The sequence below is a fragment of the Pleuronectes platessa genome, chromosome 15 (assembly GCF_947347685.1).
Source record: "Pleuronectes platessa chromosome 15, fPlePla1.1, whole genome shotgun sequence".
NCBI lineage: Eukaryota > Metazoa > Chordata > Actinopteri > Pleuronectiformes > Pleuronectidae > Pleuronectes > Pleuronectes platessa.
Window position 1 is genome coordinate 6,029,039 of NC_070640.1, and position 18,996 is coordinate 6,048,034.

General features: G+C 41.7%; 2 protein-coding genes across 3 annotated transcripts in view; one reads left to right on the forward strand and one right to left on the reverse strand.

Annotated features, from left to right (window-relative positions):
• LOC128456967 (replication protein A 70 kDa DNA-binding subunit) overlaps window positions 1-8,151 on the reverse strand; it is a 31,356-nt gene extending 23,205 nt beyond the window's left edge. Inside the window, exons 1-7 of one of the 2 annotated variants that reach the window (XM_053441418.1) lie at window positions 8,002-8,151; window positions 7,613-7,660; window positions 6,681-6,759; window positions 6,419-6,527; window positions 6,242-6,333; window positions 6,066-6,149; window positions 766-1,177 (exon numbers count right to left, since the gene is read on the reverse strand). In XM_053441418.1, coding sequence (XP_053297393.1) covers window positions 766-1,177; window positions 6,066-6,149; window positions 6,242-6,333; window positions 6,419-6,527; window positions 6,681-6,759; window positions 7,613-7,660; window positions 8,002-8,034 — 857 coding nt within the window. In that variant the 5' untranslated portion in view covers window positions 8,035-8,151. Of the gene's footprint in view, window positions 1-765; window positions 1,181-6,065; window positions 6,150-6,241; window positions 6,334-6,418; window positions 6,528-6,680; window positions 6,760-7,612; window positions 7,661-8,001 lie in introns of both variants that reach the window. The other variant, XM_053441417.1, reaches the window with a different exon arrangement.
• An 875-nt stretch (window positions 8,152-9,026) lies between these two features.
• On the forward strand, window positions 9,027-16,662 carry smyd4 (SET and MYND domain containing 4). Its single transcript, XM_053441370.1, has 10 exons — window positions 9,027-9,257; window positions 9,567-9,711; window positions 10,359-10,448; window positions 11,642-12,635; window positions 13,332-13,583; window positions 13,820-14,016; window positions 14,131-14,275; window positions 14,361-14,477; window positions 14,913-15,036; window positions 15,269-16,662. Exons 1-10 carry the CDS (start codon window positions 9,124-9,126, stop codon window positions 15,390-15,392), a joined length of 2,322 nt encoding a protein of 773 aa, XP_053297345.1. The 5' UTR covers window positions 9,027-9,123; the 3' UTR covers window positions 15,393-16,662.
• Window positions 16,663-18,996: the final 2,334 nt, after the last annotated feature.

An 18,996-nucleotide genomic window follows, 5' to 3' on the forward strand; every position in this document is an offset into this window, starting at 1 on the left:
ATCCATTTTTACTCACTGTAGGTGCTCCCCAACATCAAAGTTAGAACAGTCATCAGTTTATTACAGCACCTGCAGGTGCAGTTATCTTTACAGCGTGCAATTTCAAACAAGGCCACGTTATCAGAGCCCAAACATAGAGGGAGAGTTGACAGGGTAACTTTACTCCAATCTGGACAACTACATCTTGGCATGTCTGTGCTTTTGTCTTTCTGTGGTTCAACTTTAAGGTCAGAGGCGGAGACATAAGCCTAATGAAATGATAAGAAGCAAGAGGGGAAGAAACTGCAGTCAAATTTAACCCTGGAGGAGGAGAGGAAATTGTGAGAGGGAAGGATGTGGGTAGAAAAAAAACGGGAGGTTGGTCAAATCCCCACGGGGTCAAATAACAGAAAACCTCAGCAGCAAATCACAAAGACGCAGGAGTACCTGCTATTTAAGTGTCAGTTTCTGAGGCGAGATCGCTCATTCCATTTCATTTCATTTCTATGCAAATGGGCTGATCAACACGCACACGCACAAATCCACACAACACATACAACGACCTATACCCACATGCCCCAAAGTGCCAGTAAGAAATGGCAGCAAACAGAAAGCACAGCATGAGGGGAAATAGTCGAGGTGATGAATGAGCACAACGGGAAACGCAGGCAAAGTGAAATAACATCGTGAATAACGTGTGCACTAAAGACTTTAAAGATTTCTTAAAAATATAAATAAATAGGTTTGTGAAAGCAGGCACATGCAAAAACCAACACACACACTTACTTGCTTTGGTAGGGGTGGAGGGTTTCAATAGGCATCACTTTTGTTGAAGAACCTGGAGAAGAGCTCATAGCTTTCGTGGGCGAAAACATCATGGGTGATGTCTTCATGGGTGAGGCTTTCATGGGCGAAAACTTCATGGGTGAGGGGGTCATGGGTGATGCCTTCATGGGTGAGGCCATCATGGGTGATGCCTTCATGGGTGAGGCCTTCATGGGTGATGCCTTCATGGGTGAGGCCTTCATGGGCGAAAACTTCATGGGTGAGGGGGTCATGGGTGATGCCTTCATGGGTGAGGCCATCATGGGTGATGCCTTCATGGGTGAGGCCTTCATGGGTGAGGCCTTCATGGGTGAGGCCATCATGGGTGATGTCCCCACAAAACCTTTTCCACTGCCTCTGGGAGGAGAATACACTGCTTGGAAACAAAGTGAAATACTTACAGGTGAATTCCACAGATGAAATAGTTTACAAAGCTAAAATACCAAATTTTTGTAGGTATTGACTCCAAAGTTTATAATTTTTGCATATTATCTTTATTTGTTGAATATCTTTGGGTTTTGCCCATATTTTTCTTTTCTTTTGTGGGGTTGAGTAAAACACGCTCTGTGCAGATGTTACCTTAGGCTCAGGGTTATTAAGAAGGCAAGAACATTTGTGTCTTAACGAGACTTACAGTAGTCCCCTAGATAATATATAATAATAATACCTCAGAACACATTTTTCAGAGAAAAACAGTATCTGACATTGACAAATGTACCGTCTGTCACTGATCTGTAACCAGCAGAGCATCTACCCGTTTGTCACAACCTTTAATTAAACCACCTGGTGAACATATTTCATTAGTTCTAAAACATAAATGTTGGTTCTGTTATCTGTTCGTGAGAGCTGCTGCCAAAATCATAAAATACCTAAGAAAGTTAAACTCCCCCTACAGACCTCTCTGCAGAGTGACTCTGTTAACGTCAGTCTGTGCCACTGTATTTAAATGTGTTTTTCCTTTCGAGCAAGACGTTAAATTCATTATAACTTTACTTTCAGTAATATGAAAGAAAATTATAAGAATTAGTTATCAGTCAAATCAACAAAAACTTTTAAAGTTTAGAATAACGTCCGTTTTGTTTTTTAAAAGAACAACTCAGCATTCTTTCTGCTTCTTTTCACAAATGGCAAAGCCAGAAAACGTGAACAGTTTGTCGAGCCCACAGTATCACAAGGTTTTATCTCACCTCCCACAATGAAGTAGCATCAGTCACACCAGTAGTGATTCAGACCAGACAGTGAGCTGGCACCAGCATGTTTTTATGCAAGGCCTAATTTTTGCATGAATGACCTGCCACACTGAACCACAGTGTTTGGGGGCGGTGAAGAACTGTCTGCGCTAAAAAATGTAATTCCACAGAGACCCTCCCCTGATTTAAGCTCTTTTGCTGGAGAACAGGAAGTGCACCTCTATGATATCCTCCTTTTTGGGAGGGGGGGGGGGTTCTACTGTGTGTGTATGTGTGTGTGTGTGTGTGTTGCACAAATTCCTTGGGGAAATTCACAAGTTGAACAGCTATTTTCAGGCGAGGGGTAATTAACATCAATATTCATGCACACGCTTTCTGGATGGAGTGTAAGAAGGAGCTGGTCGCGAAAGAAGAGATGGAGAGATAATAGGTGGCGGGGATGGGTGGAGGGGGAGCGGAGCCCAGTGAGGTGCACTGAGCTTTATCAAGGATCCTCATTTTTTGCGATTAAGATCAGCACAGGCTCCTAATGTGCATGCCAATAACGTATATACCACAGCCCCTGTTTGTAAAGCCTGCTTTGTGGTGAGGACACTGTAGGAAGAGACACAAAGAAAATATACAGACATGAACAAAGCAATAAAAAGAGAAAGTGTATAAGACACAGCGTGTGAGTGTTTGTTGGGTGGTGCAGAGACAGAGGAGAAGAGAGAAAGCGTTGTGAGTACAAAGGAAACCTGCAGAGAACGGTTACTGATGAATAATGAATATTTTTTTAACCGCACTTCAGCGAGTGCAGATCTCAATGGAATTTAAATATCATCCGCGAAGCAGTTTGACTTTAGTCTATTTTAAGTGATGGCTGATGATGAATATTTAAATGGTAACAGAACCGTCGGTGGCATGAGGTCCTGACCTGTGACTCGACAGCTACTGCTTAAAGACGTGTTTTTTGTCTGTTATTTCAGAATATTGATATTGTGACTCGAATATTGATTGTTTTTTTAAATAGAGGAAGTTAAATGTCACTTGTGGCTGACAAGCTCAAACACTATCAAATGCTATCACCTGAAGACAAAGGTTCTCTGATCACATCCACCCACTCCGAGAATGTCAGAGGTCGCGTTAAAACTGACTACGACGGGGGGGGGGGCTTCTCATTCAGTTAACTATGCTTCTTCCTCCGTCTTGCAGCCCTTGACCTGGAAAATGGTCCCGGTCTGTCGTTCCAGTCCCGATGTTCATCTTGGAGGAGACAGGGAGCGAGGAGGGAGGAATCAAAGGTTTATAGTGTGTGGAGGTTATTTTGAACTAGACTGGAACACAGCTTCAGTCAGAATCCTGTTCAGCGATTGGTCAGTGGACAGATGGACGGTTGTAGAAACAACAATATTGTGACAGTTTTTGTAGAAATAAAACAGCACCGGTGACGGCTGTACTGTTTTTCATGTCTTTAGAGGGACGACAAATTATGAAATGTTTAATCTGAAATCTTTGACTGATGTTTTCTTCTTTCTACTTGTTTTGTTCTTCTTTTTCTTCTTTTCTGCTTCAGGTGGCTCCAGACTAATTCAGAGAAAATGCTTCTTCAGCTGATCAGTTATTATTTGTCCTCTAAAATCGAGCTTGAGCCTGAATCATATGCACTGGACGGCTGAGGCTCAGGAGGGCGTCCACTAACCAAATGGTCGGGGGTTCGATCACTGCATGTTTAAGTGTCCTTGGGCAAGACACCATACTAAGGCTGTGTCATCTGTGCATGGTATAAGAGCGCTGTAATGAATGTGTGTGCCTGTATGTGTGTGTGTGTGTGTGTGAATGGGTGATGAAGACTTTTAGTTTAACAAGCTCGTAGTTGAGAAAAGCACTATTGAAATGCAGACCTTCTCTCTCTCTCTCTCTCTCTCTCTCTCAAACCTACTGACAGGAGCTGAGACACGAGGACGAGACATGAGTAAAGGAAGTGAGGAGTGAAGTTCTTACACAGATTTGAACCCGGATCCTCCAATACAACAGCAGAATACCTTCTTCCTGAAAATGCAATATCTTAAGATATTGGAAGTAATCAAACACTTGGCTGCATTGCGCAAGAGAAAACACTTTTGGCTCTATTGAGGAATGCAGGGCCATGTCATCAACAGAACAATTAAACAGAGCAGCAGGCTTCCTGTATCTGGGGGGATCTCTGAGGTAACATGGATCAGAGGATATAATAAGGATAGAGTCTGATGAAGACTTAAAGCAGAGCTTATTCTTTGCCGAGTCAAATCAGTCGTCTTTTTTCCCTCTTCCACCGTCTGAGCTCAGCTACGTGGGGATTCAGTCCACAACACAATATTCATGAAACCCTGAACTCAAGGAGCCATCGGCCCACACAAGCTCCCCCAGTCACAACACACACATACGGACTTACACCTACGCATGCACAAACACACAATATATACCAAGTGCTCATTATCCACCCACTTGCCCACGTCCTCCATGGAGGAGGACTATTGGGTACATTTATGCCACACAACAAAATCAATGTTGATGCTATGAGCACTCGCTGCTATAAAACAACTGAGTGAAACAAAGGCTAAGCTAATAAAAGAAGCTGCGATATAACACAGACTACTTTGGGCATGATACACGGCACCAGCCACTTTGGCAGGAAACCAAACGTTATTGGGGGGGGGGGTTCCTACTCTGTTATAAAAATCTGTTTGGTCGTAAAACAGTGAAACAGCGAGTTATTATCTCCACCAGCCACAATGGCTATTCGATAACAAATATAGTTTTCTTCTCTGGAAGCTGAGCCGTATTTATGATTAAAAAAAATGAACTTGATCTGAAGGAATTGCGATTTTCCATTAACGTAGCATTGTACATGATCCTGTTTAATTTTGCTCATAACCCAAACTTAGACCACAGCCTGTGAACACTAATTCCGATGAATATTAGAGGATTGAAAACAACTTTCTTTATCCGACACGTTGAAGTGTCTGAAAAATGAACAACAAGGAATCTGGGGTGCAAAACTCTGTCTGCAGAACAACACCACTGAGAAGAACCAGTGAGAGAGCAGCACATCATTTTTCTTAAAAGGGTACATGGCTCCCTCTGCTGGTGAGATAACCTTTTCAAATTTAAATGAGCTCTATAATACCTGGAGAAAACTCATCCAACCCCAATCTCCTCAAGTTTCCTGTTATTTGTAAGGATCATTATTTCTTATTTAAGATATTTATTTTAAGTGATCGCTACTTTATCCATGACTTCATATTATTATATATGTAAGCACAATTTTCCAAGAGCTCCTTCTGCATGACTGCAGAATAAAGAGTTAAATTAGTAACCTCTAGTCAACAAAACTATTCAGGTATCCAATGCATGTTACTACTAAATAAATACATAAATAAGAACAGGTTAATGTTAGGGAAATATTTAATCTTAGGAGGAAACAAGTTTTAATCGTTATAATGTAATAACCATGAACCTCAGGATTAAAATGATTTATTGAGATATCTCAACATTTTATATAAAAGCTTTGAAAAGCTTCTACATACAGTTGTTTTTGTGCTTCTGTCAATTCTACATGGGTGCTTTAAAAAACAGATCTATTAAAAATCATCTTCATTGATTTAAATCGGCATCAGCCACATGCTGCTCTTTTGTTTATGGAAACCAAAGGATTAACTGTTGTATAATCTTGGTATATTATCTAGAATGTAAGTGTAGCAATCAATAAGTGTGTGCTTCTTTGGACGAATATGCAAGACATTCATCCAATTTGTTAGCTGTCAAAGCTTTTTGTTAAATAAGTGGAGCCCTGCAGATGATGCCTATTTACTGATAAAACCTGAAATTGCTAAAGCAATCAGATTTCACTCTAATAACTGCTGCTGTGGATGAGAAGCTACTTTGCCAAAGCAAGAAAACCACTATTATTGAAATGATTATCCTTTAATTCTAATAAAGAGGATTTATCACAGAACAACACCTAAAATCTGTGTAATGACTGATGAGACCAAAGAGTCGTGTTTACAGAAGCATGAAACTAATAGAAAATGTTAAACATGACACACTCACTGCTGTTGCTCTCATTGGAGGATCCAGGTGCTGCAGCCGATGAAGACACAAACGTGCTTGAGCCCGAATTCTCTGGAGATCTATCTGCAATTTGAATAAAGAGCATAAGGGAATGTGCAGAAACTTTTTTTTTATGTTTCTTAGTTCATGCATGAACATTTTTTAAAGAAAAATACCATCTGTGCCGAATGGAGTGGGACTTCCAATCCTTCCTCCAGTTTCCTCAGCCGACTGCAAGATCTCCAGACCCATCACAACCACGACACGCCTGCAACCCAAGTATAAAATGAGGACAAAGATGATTTCATGCCGCAAACAGAAAGGAGAGGGAGAAAGAAACGAGAAACACATGCCTGCCATCCGCCAGAGTGTTGGTGAGGGTCTTCTTCAGCACACACACACAGTTTGGTTCCAGGATGTTCTCTTCAGCCAGATTGTTTAACTGTGTGACCAGCAGGAAGGCTACATACACAAACACATCAAAACCAAACACATTCATGTACCACTGAAAACACTCAATCCATCATCTCAGTTTATAATTGTTAATCATAATAATGAATCACTTATTACTCTGCTGCCAACACACCAGATCATTATATACTGCAAGATACTCACAAGTTGACGATTGGTGACCATCACTCATCATAAGCCGGAACCTGTTTGGTCCAGTGGGACTAGTGATGCTCCGCAGGTTCTGACAAACACAGAGGAACCAAAGGATACAATAAAATACACACAACAACAACCGTTAAAATCTCTGCATACTTTTGCTTGACAGTTCACAGTTCCATGATGACTTATCAACTGACCAGGGAAAAGATACAACAATCATCACAGGAGCACGCAAATATTTAAATGCTATGACTTATAGAATATTTAGACTTTGTCATCGCCAAGAACGTTATTATTTCACCCCTGAACTTTTGACTGTGATCAGGATTACACAAAACTCCTGAACGGATCTGGACAAAGGAGGCGGAGCCAAGAACTTCTTTCATAACTTTGTTTTACATTTCAAGATAAGGAGTTTTTAACCTTTTTACAATTTTCCAAGAAATTAAGTGATGGATCTTGAAGGAAAAAATAGTCGAGTATATTTAGGGAATGTATTTCTATGAGCGTGTGTATTAAGGTGCAGCTTGACTGCATTTAAGGAGACTGTTGGGCCTCGGTGGAGGTGTGCGCTCTACTGAGTGCCATTCGAGTTTGATAGTGTGACAGTAAAGATAAAGATCAATCCTAAATTTCCCTTAGGATAAATAAAAGGGCTACTTATCCATTTATTGCAATCGCAGCTATTATTTTTGATGTCTTCGGTTGTACTGAACGAGTGATATCAATGAGTCAGACTTCCTTACAGCAACATTGGACTTTGACATGTTTCTTTCAAATTGTATTATTGTGACCTCAGCAAAAGCCACAATTAGAAACTCTAATCTACTACTAAGTAATCCGAGACCTGTCAAACCATTTAAATTCCCTTCTGAGGTGGTGTTCTGAATAGAATATGGGTGAGTTGGCAGATGAACTGTTTGAACTGTACTTACCAGCAGCTGCAGAACAGGGTTTTTGACCTCTGAGCCATTGAACAGGATCTAGAACACAAAACAGTTTCATTAAAGACTCATTCTGTCTGATTACACTGCTAATATAAACACATACACTTGTTTTGTGAAGCCCCTAACTACTAAACATTCGCTTATAAGCTAATTAGTTTGACTATTAAGGATTCATGATTGTTTTTCTATCCACTGATTCAAATACAATAAACCTGTGTTGACTTAATTACCACACACGCAGAGAAACTCAAATCCCGTTAGCAAACAGTGCTAGCATGCTTGCTGGTGGAGCTACGTTTGCTAACATATTAGCCTGGCGACACCGAGTTAAGAGTAAAAATAAAGATTAAGTGCGTTGTATTAAAGTTAACACTTACGCCAATGGCCCCCGGGGTGAGTTCTACACTCATGTCTCCAGGATACAGCTGCGTCCAGAGCTATCAGACCTTAGCTCTCCTTATGTGTAGGCGAGATGACAGATGCAGGTGGTCTCGCGAGACGTGCGACGCAAACGTTACTTTCGATATGAAAACAGAGAAACGTGGAGGAGCCGAGAACAACACAGGAAGTGACCACTCGTTAATTTCAAAATAAAAGATTACATAGGGTCAAGGTTTGTTTGTCCGCGTGTTTGTGTGTGTGTGTGTGTGAGAGAGAGAGAGAGAGAGAGAGAGAGAGAGAGAGAGAGAGAGAGAGAGAGAGAGAGAGAGAGAGAGAGAGACTGTCTCTGAGATCTGATGGTCACACTTTAACGTCACATGGCAAATAATGGACTTCCTACATTTATATTTGTTATATTTCTACCTGCACAAATACACCACATGTTGTCAAAGAAGTTTAGTTTAGTTCTGAGATCTGATCATCTCCTTAGACATAGGCTGTCTTTATACTTAAGCTATTAACTTGTCATTTGACAGTTGTCATGTGAACTGAGTTTCCGGTTTTGATGTTCGATGAGGATTGATGACTTTAATGGAACATGTGTAGTTGATCAGTAGCCCTTGTTTTAGATTTAGTCCAACAATTTGTCTCTTTCCAAAGCATGGAATGGATTTATTTGATCTTGTGGAGAAAGAGATATGTGACATGGTTATGGCTTAGTTCAGATCTGAGATCTGATCATCTCCTCAGACCTTTGTTGTGTTTAAACATTTTACTTCTCATGAAACATTAGGCTTGCAAGCAGTTGTTTTCAGTTTTTTTTATACGGTTGAAGAATGATTCACCATTGACTTCAATTGTATTGGATTTGGCTGTAACACTATTTATCCCTGAGACTCCAGAAGTGTTTATTGGACTCAAACACTTTATCCCTTTATGATGGCGCTATTGATTCTCTCTGCTGGGCTGTGGGTGTTGAACGGCATGCATCTTATTTTGAAAGTCCCTGTAGGAAACTCCCTGTAACTTCCTGTGACTGATCCGCTTCAGAAGCGGCGGGACACGGAATCAAAATAAACCTCACACGTTCCTCCTGCCCTCTCGAGTCTGTCTTCATCATGGATCTTCCTTGTGTCCAGTGGCAGGACCACGTGGCACAGAAGTGGACGAGGCTCGATCCCGAGTTACAGGAGCGTTTCACATCCCTGGTTGAAGTAGATGATGTTTTTAAATGTGCCTCAACTCTGACAACGTGAGTAGCTGCAGCTCAAAGCACTGTGGTCATCACAAGATGGTTTAAAGTACGTTTTAATCTAAACTGTTTAAAAGCTGCTTCTGTGGTCAGTTCTCAGGGGACACTGATCTGGAGCAAACTACCTGATCCACTTTTATAATAATCATCAGTCAGTTGTCCAGAGTGAATAAACTATATGAATTTGTTTCTGTTCCCTAATAATCCTGCAGGGGTCACTTTTCAAACAGGACGCTGGTTGAGCTGTCAGTCACATACAGAGAGTGTCCTCTGTGTCTCATTAATGGAAACGTGTCTCTTGTTCTCCAGACAAGATGATCTGGACTTTCTGGAGTCGATCTGTGATGGAGGCTCAGCGCAGAAGGACACAGAGCGAGCAGCAAAGTGCAGGGAGAAGGGAAACCTCAGCTTCAAGAGCAGAGACTACACTGCAGCCGCTCTGCACTACTCTCAGGTTCAAATAGAGATTTATACTAAACCTCAATCAGAGACTGCGTGGATGTAAAAGTCATCTTACAAATATCGTCTAGCTTTTTATTTCCATGTGATGGTTATATTTTAATCTTGTTCCACTAGTTTGTACAGTTATCCATTAGAATTCATATCATGAAAATATTGTAAAAGTTCTGATATAATAGAAAATAGTGTATAATGTAAAATAAAGGATATATATGTAAACTAGTTTAAAATCGTGATTTAAAATACACTTAGTATTAAAGGGAAGTAGGCCTCAGACATGACAACCCTCCCAGTCTTAAAGGGATAGTTCACCCAAAAAGGAAAATGCATTAATTATCCACTCACCACTCTGCCGATGGAGGTGGTGGGGACCCCTTCTTCAGACGTGATAAAACAACATTTAAAAACATAACATCCTCCATATTGCTTGTGTGGTGTCATCCAAGTGTCCCCAAGCCCCGACATTCAAATTCGACTTGAAACGAGGTCATTTACACCAAGTTTTTATCCTAGATGTCCCCTGATCTGTTGTTTTATTACATCTGAAGAAGGTGTCCCTTTGCCTGCAATACTGTTTTGGGTGAACAATCCCTTTAATACTTGTGCATTAGTGCTCAGCTTCTCTGTCTCCTGTGTCCACAGGGCGTTTGTTCTGCTCCCCTGAGGTCAGAGCAGCTGCCTCTGTGCTACGCCAACCGCTCCGCTGCCCTCTACCACCTGCAGCTCCACCAGGTTAGAAGCTGCCATCTTAAACTTCTGCAAAAATGATGGGGGATGCACCGATCCCACGCTGATGTCACAGAATCAGATACTGACTCACACAGCTGGATTCGGGTTTTGTGACATTTGGGGGAATCCATGGGGGGGCCGATCTATTTAGGTAAATTCCTGAAGATCGGTATATTTAGTTATATAAAGGCTTTAAATGTTCATTTTTAGGATTTTGTTTCACCAAGTTGTGGTTGAGGATTATTTTGGATTGTATAATAAATAAGATTTCAGTAAAGTTATTTCTATAATAATTATATACATATATTTAAAATAATGATCATTATCTCTTCCACACAGTGAAGAAAACAACTTATTAATTAATAAAAACACTGGTATCAGATATTGTTTTTCCCTGTTAAATAATGAAGCAGTGTGTGACTTGTGGTTTCATTAGTTTTAAACCAGCTCTGCTTCTGTTGATGTTTAACAGCCAGAGTCGTGATTGAGGGACCAGTTTAAACGGCTCTTGACTGATCCTGCAGGGAAATGTTACCATAACTCGTGTTATTACTGCTACACAGTAATGTCACAGGTTCAACTGGCTCTCTGTACTTGACTCATGAATAAGGGCCCATGAATGAATGCTTTCAGAATATAGTGTCATGATTCTGACCTTTTCACATGCATCATTGACATTAAATTAGATTCTCCACTTGGTCACTCTTGCAATATGCACTCAGCTAGAAGTGTATTATGCAGGTCAGTGTAAAACTAACGCAGTCTAACACAGATTCCAACAATAACTCCTCATGTGTGAAGTTTATAATGTTCAGTTTGTGTTGAAACTCTTTTGGAATCAATGAGTTGTGGTGTTTATATGAAATTGCTCACAGAATTCAAATCAATGAGGGTATAGGCTGAATAACAGAAAGACTGAAACTGCTTATATACTCATACAAGTCATAATGTGAACAAAATCTAATATTATTATAATATGATGCTATCTTATTTGTATGAACTGTAAGTCGTCTTCACAGCCTGTTTAGTGTCTGACAGAAGCTCCTCCTCTCTCAGCCTTCTCAGCTCAATGCCTCCTGGTTTAGGTTTGGATTTATACTCAGTCCTAGACTTTTAAAGCATTTTATAGGTAAAATCATTTATCATAAGTCGGTAATTTTGTGAGTCACACTCCTGTATGTCTGTTTTTTTTTCAGGAATGCCTGAAAGACATTGACAGAGCCGTGAAGAATGGCTACCCCTCTCATCTTCTGCACAAACTTGAAGAGCGTCGCACACAGTGTCTCACACACGTCTCTGGAGGTCAAAAGGAAAAGGACGATCATCACGGTTCTGCCTCAAAGAATCACAAAGGTCCGGACAGAGCTGAAGCACCATCTGTTCTCACGAGTGAGATCTGTCCTCAAGCTGCTGTGGGGTTCAGCCCGGAGAAAGGCCGACACCTGGTGGCTGAGCAGGGAATAGCAGCTGGGGAGGTGATCCTGACTGACAGGCCTTACAGCTGCGTCCTCATACCAGGGATGGAGGAGGTGCAGGGGGGGAGAGGAGGGCTGGAGACAGAGAGAGGAGGGTTTGGAACCGAGCACCGGCGCTGTCACAGGTGTTTGAGTGAAACCATGTGTCCTCTGCCCTGTGACGGGTGTAGTTACAGCCGATACTGTTCCACCGGCTGCCAGCGGGATGCCTGGGAGGAACATCACCACTGGGAATGTCCACTGGGAGCAGATCTGATGGTGATGGGTGTGATGTCACAGCTCGCACTGAGGACAACGCTGAAGGCGGGGTTAAAAAACATCCAAACGGCCAGGGAGCCAATCAGAGGCAAGCACACAAAGTCGGAGCCAGACAGTCGAAGCAGTGAGTCGAGTGACACAAATCAACCGGATCCTGCTGCTTCCCACTACGGTGACTCTTACCCCAGCGTGTTTCACCTGCTTCACCACCTGAACCGCCACAGCCCCGCTCTGCGCTTCCTCAATGCTGTTACCATAGCAACGCTGGTCCGGAGGCTGAGCGAGACAGGACCTCCTCCTGCATCCTGGACCCTCGGTGGGCCCCCAGCGGCACCAGAGGAGGATGGAGGCAACGCAGACTGGAGCAAGGAGCTGTGGCTGATGGGAAGTGCAGTTCTGAGGCACATGCTGCAACTGAGGTGTAACGCCCAGGCGATTGTCTCTCTGCAAGATGCAGGTAACGTTTACAGATTTAATACAGTGATATCTTCACGACTTCATATTAAACTTTGTCGCTGTAAACAATTAAAACTGTTTGTTTAAGTGAGAAACATGAATGAAAAATCCAACAATGTCCTTCGATCAAACTCAGCAACTCAGAGTTTCAGCGAATCAGAGGGAAAACGATGGATGACACATTTCTAGATATATTTTTTTGGGGTCCCTCTATGAAAGTTTTTTTTTATGCTTGACTGTGCAAAGTTTTTAATGTTTTTTCTTTTAACTTTCTAATACGATAATAGTTATTCAACCGTCTATAGGAACAACTCTTTTCATAATAGATTACTCATACCTTTATTCACTAAATTAATTCATATTATACAATGAATGTATCATTTCGCTGATAAAATCGCAAAATTTAATTTGACTCAGAATCCAGACTTTTTTAGTTTAATATCACAACTAAGAAAATTTTAAAAAGTTAGAACCAGTGTATCTTGACTTTTAGTCATTTATCATAACTATGTATTTGTTGATCAACTAATTGAATGAATCAATTTAGCACCACTGTAACTGTATCCATGCTTATAGTCTGGTACAATCCACTAGACAGTAAATATATATTTTTGTGCATTTTCAATAATTACATCTCAAGTTGTGGCCCTCTAACTACACGCTGATCTTTTACTTTTGTTTTTTTTGTGTCTGACAGGAGCAACTAACTCCCTGGTGCAGTCCCGCAGGGAAATCCGCATTGCCACGGCAATATTCCCAACTCTTAGTCTCCTGAATCACTCGTGCTGTCCCAACACCAGCCTGGCGTTCAGCACCGGAGCTGCTGTTGATCCCTCCGGCTCGGATCTGTCTGCAGACGTCAGTGAGAGTGTGTCTGAGCCCCGAGTCACTGTGACTGTCAGAGCAGCCAAAGTAATCGATGCAGGACAAGAGATCCTGCACTGCTATGGTAAGAAAATGATTCTGAGACAGAAATCATTTTAGATTTGGAATAACTGATTCAACAGAAAACCCATTGTCAGGGCTCATGCTGATTCTACAGCACTGCTACATTACACCTCTATCTCCTGAAATGATCACATCATTATTTACAGTTTCCTGTCTGGCTCTATTAACTTCTTCCCCTCTTATTGATTTATATATAAGTTTTGCAGCTTTCACCAGACCTCTCTGTCTCTCCTCCAGGTCCTCACAGCAGCAGGATGGTGACCCGCAAACGCCAGCATCTCCTGCAGGAACAGTACTACTTCCTGTGTCAGTGTGAGGCCTGCAGCCGAACCCAGGAGGAGGGGGGCACGGAGGGCAGACAGCAGCCGTCGGGTGGTGGAGGTGCTCGGCTCGAGGCGGGACTCCTGTGTTTCAAGTGCAAAGGATCTCTCAAAGTATGAGCTAGTCTGAAAGTTGCTTTTATAAACTTTTTTAGTCTTTCAAGATCGACCCGTACGACTGTTGGCTTTTCCATCTGAATGGTGTTTGAAACATTTTATGATTTTCAGAGAAGCGGTGCAGACAGAACAGGATTCATGTGCTCCCAGTCGTCCTGTTCTCATCGTGTGTCGTCCTCTGAAGTGAGCCTCGTGCTGCAGGAGATCAGAGTCGACCTGGAGAAAGCGGTGGAGCTCATGGAGAGAGAGAGGCCAGGTGGGAAACCATATTTCAACTGCTGATACTGTTCATAGATACAGTTTAAGGTGTTTGTGACATCCTCATGTTTTTCTCCCCTCAGATGAAGCAGTGAGACTCTTGAATAGGACTCAGTGTGAGGCTGCACGAGTCCTCGCAGAGACGCACCCTCTGCAGGGAGAGCTGGCTGATGCTCTGGCCAGAGCTTACGCTACAGTGGGTGAGGAAATGAATGCATATGTGCATGTGTGCTCCTCCACTATGGGATCAATGCACCCCCATCTTCACACAAACTTAATTTTCTTTAAATAATTAAACAGATAAAAAAAAACTCACATTGCAGTTTAGTGGAAAGAATGATAAAAATGTATTTGGAATTATTTCATTAAATGGGATAGCACTAGTCAATGAGTATGAATTTCATTTAAATTTGGAAAACATTCCACTATAATAACGTTTATTTAAAAAAATTACATATATTATATATGTATTGTATTATGAATTGTACTTAGACTATTAACAGACATCTCCTAATATTATGTAAAATTTCATATTTATTTGCCATTTCCAGTATTAAAATTCTCAGACCCCCCCCCCCCCCATGTCCAGATGTATGAGCTGTTCTGATTTTCCTACTTTGCTCTGTTGTTCGTAGGTGACTGGAATAACGCAGCCTCCCATCTGGAGCGCAGCGCCGTAGCTATTGGCTCCCAGTACGGAGATGACAGTATTGAACTGGGTCAGCAACTCTTCAAATTAGCTCAGCTACACTTCAACGGGTGAGTAAGTTGTACCGACAGTGAGGACAGTCTTCAGGGCACGCCACTTCCCCCTGTCTGATGGGAGGCGTGTAGTCACAGTGCAGCTGTCCAAGTCATTTCCTTTAATGAGATTTAATTAGGCGAAGAGCTGTACACGAGTCTACAACTCAACAGTTTGAAAACTTGTAGTTCTTTATCGTTTTGACTGATGGTACCAGTAAATTTTCTCTGTTCTCTTCTCGTCCTCCAGGGGAGCCAGAGGCCCGGCCCTCTCCCTGATCCCCGAGGTCAGAAGACTCCTCCGCCTGCACTCTGGTCCACGCTGCCCGGAGCTGCAGGAGCTGCAGGACATGGAGGACTGTCTACGAGGGTAGTCTCCAGCAACTACACCAAGAAAAGGCTTTACACAAAACATCTAATTCTTAGTGAAACTGAATAAAACTGTGTAATTATCTAAAATTGGTAATGTTACTTTTTTATTTTTGCTGTGCTCACTAACAAGCTCAGTAAATACTGTTTACAGTGCATGCAAAGACAAAGTATAAATAATTGTTGCTATATACAGTATAACACTTTAAAGTAAGTATACTGCTGTGCATGCAACATGTACAAATCAAACACTAATACGCTTATATTTTATTATTTACATTAAATGCAAAGATAAAGATAGAAAAAGATGGTTTTATATGGCACATATTTAAGAGCAATTTGTTTAGGAAGCGACATGGTAACCTGCAGAGCTTCCAATTAATATAAGCATATGCAAAGTACATATAGAAGTAGTTATATACTGAATATATATTTACTACTTTAGAGTAAGTGCACAGGTTTGGAAGTAACATGTAACTCTGCACAGCTTCCAATCTGCCACTGGTGTACGTACAGTTCAGTGTGACTCCGACCTCTTGATGTCAGAATGTATCCATCAATAATTTCAATTTCATGCTCCAGTGGTGGTCCTGCAGCGTGAGGCAGCTTCTCCGCCAGGTGCTTCCAGGGTAAATGTATTTCTCTAAATAAAACCGAAAGACGTACGTTTTCATGACTCTGGGCTTTTTGCAGAAACGGTTTAAACTGTAGCAAGTTAATTAATCCATTCAATCTGCAAATAATCCCACCTGCCACACGCACGTACAGAGGCCCTCTGACCTTTAGGTGGCAGTCGTTATCCACTGACAAATTCAATTTCATGCTCGGGTGGCAGAAAAGCAAGATGTAACCGTGACTCCTGGACCTTCAGTGCCCTGCCCGTGTCCTCCAGGACCTGTATACCTTTATTTTAAAAGTCTTTATGAGCCACTTCTATCAAAGCATTAATTAGTTACTTGTCTCTGTAACTAGTAGAAGAGGGAACGACTGCTCGTGTGCCACATAAACATCTAAATAATGAGTCAACCTTATTGAAAGCTCTGCTGCTGAGGTTCGTCAGTTTTCTGAGATGAGGGAAAGCTCACGCAGAGCAAAGACAATAAAATCTCGCTCACAGCTGGAGCTCCCGAGGCATCTGCCAGTTACACTTCACCAGTATCTGGAGGGCGGCCAATCTGACAGACGGGCCTACGTGCTCACAGAAGGTCAAGACAAAAAAACTCAGAGGCAGCTGGTGGAATCAGCTGAGGAGCGGCGGCTTTACGGTGAATCCCAGAGGCTCCGCAGGGCAACTTCCTGCTGATCACTTCAGTGACGGGGGGGGGGGGGGTCCAGGACCAAAACAAGTGAAGACACTGAAGAACTGCCGGAAGTCAACTGAGTATGATGGTGTCACAGGAATTGATCTGCTTGGCTTATTGAGTCTCTAATGATGAGATCCTCAAAGTCAATCATGTTCATCATCCATCAATCTCCTGTTTATTTTCTAGATGAATCACTTGAAGCCTATAAACCGTCAGAACAACAGTCTCCTACAGCCCAAGGTCACACCAATAATGTCTATAACCCCTGAATATTCAACTTATTAAAATGGAAAACAAACTTTACACTATGCTTGGCCCCTGTGATTAATTTATGAAATACTTTCTGTTGAATTTAACTAATTTATGTTATGAACTTTTGATTTGTCCATTGAAACTTTGCGTTTGACTCATTTTGACACAGTGGATTTTAGATTTTCCGTTTGGACTCACAATCTTTTTTTTTGTCTGGACTGTGGTTTTGTTTATATCGATTTTTTATTTCTATTTTTGTTTGCACATCTTGTTTTACTTTGAAGCTTCTTTCTTGATTTACTTCCCGGTTTTGTTGGGCCAATCAGGGCCACAAAAGCAAATGACTCTTGTCTTTTTGACTTACAACAGATGTCCAGACTTAAATTAATATTAAACCGCCCATGTTCAACAGCTTATATTATTAAAAAAACTTCAAAACTATGAAAACCAAAGTTCATGTTTCATTATGAAAGTACGAGCCTGTATATTTAAAGACACACAACTTTCTCTCGGTATAAATCAGAAGTGGCTGAATGAATCACAGTGATCCACAGTCTGGTGCAAATAATTAATATTTAAATTCAAATTAACTTGATACAGTATTGCCCCCCCCCCCCACCCCCCCCCTCACTCAAATCCCTCTCAGAAAACCCCAGAGCAGATTCCCTTCCTAATGAACGACAGTAATATGAAAGTTATGATGTGACAGACAGATCCAGTCTTTCAGTGGGTGAGTCACTGATGCAGCTTCACATCTAGAGCCACAGATAAGACGGCTTACATAGACATCAAGAGAAAAGAGACACGGCCCCCAATGTTCACTAATGCAGCCTAACAATCTGAAATAATGAGCAAGTGATAACATAGTTTTCATATTAATTAGACATCATGAAGCGACAGTGTTTGCATTTCAAATGAGGTGATATTCCTCTGATGAACTCTAATAAAAGACACTTTAGAAAAAAAAGGGTTTATTTGTTTTCTCACTCTCTGGCAAATTCTCTACATCTCTGCTTGTCCCGTGTCCTCAGAGCTTGTTTGTTTGTTCGCTCATCCCTTCCTGTGTTCTTAAGCTCAGCCTGGAGCCGAGAGAGGAAGATTGCAAAGTGAGGAAGGGGACAAAGGAGGAGGAGAAAGACACCAGCAGTAAATAAGTCTGCAGACGTCCCCGTGCTGCTGGCATATCAGATCCCAGGGCCCCTATTCCACCGTCCGGTGCCATTTGAGGCCATTTCCAGAGGCTGTGACCTCGATCTTATCAGATGTCTTGCTATACATAATGCAATCAAAACTGGCCAGACCGCAAACAAAAAGCTGTCCCGTGTGTATTCTGTGACAAGGCCTGCATCAATATCTGTGACACACACCGGCCCAGTTACCGGCAGCCGAGCGCGGCCTGACTCAGCTGCTGGTCATCAGCATCACAACCCCCCCCCCCCCCCCCCCCCCCGCATGTATTATACACACACCGTCGCTGCCATGACAATGAACTCTGACCTTGGTGGAGTGAGGGCAAAGACCAACACACTCCCATTTCAAACACATGCTCACACCTTCAGTCAGAGGTAAACAAAGTACTCAGATCTTTTATTTAATCTTAATCCGGATCTTAATAGTTTTTTAAACAAAGTAAGTCAGTGTCTTTGACCAATAGAGAAGCAGATCCAGAATTCTTAAAGTTGTTGTTCCCATAACATTTGTCCCAAAAAGTCAAAATGAGCAACAGCACAAAAAGGAAATGGCCATCTGTGTTTTTCAAATATGTTTATATAGTTTGAATGGCTATAATAGTAATATATGTGTATTGTTTAGTTTTGTATAGTTGTTGAAATTAAAGAAATACCGCATACCAGACCAAAAATGGAAAAGCAATGGGGCCAGAAACCTAAATAGGAGGAAGATTATGTTTTTTTCTTTTGTATTTCGAGAATAAAGCGGGAGTGTCGACAATAAAGTAGGAACGCCAAGAATAAAGTCAGAAATCTGAGAGAAACATCAAACTAAATCAGAGAGATGTTCTTTTCTCCTTGGAGAACAAAGTTGACCTGATTAC

Excerpts from the sequence above, each read along its gene's own strand:
- smyd4 (XM_053441370.1), top strand. The coding sequence starts at position 9,124 with ATGGATCTTCCTTGTGTCCAGTGGCAGGACCACGTGGCACAGAAGTGG. Across the intron at positions 9,712-10,358 it reads CCGCTCTGCACTACTCTCAG|GGCGTTTGTTCTGCTCCCCT; the intron begins GTTCAAATAGAG and ends CTGTGTCCACAG. Across the intron at positions 14,276-14,360 it reads CATGGAGAGAGAGAGGCCAG|ATGAAGCAGTGAGACTCTTG; the intron begins GTGGGAAACCAT and ends TTCTCCCCTCAG.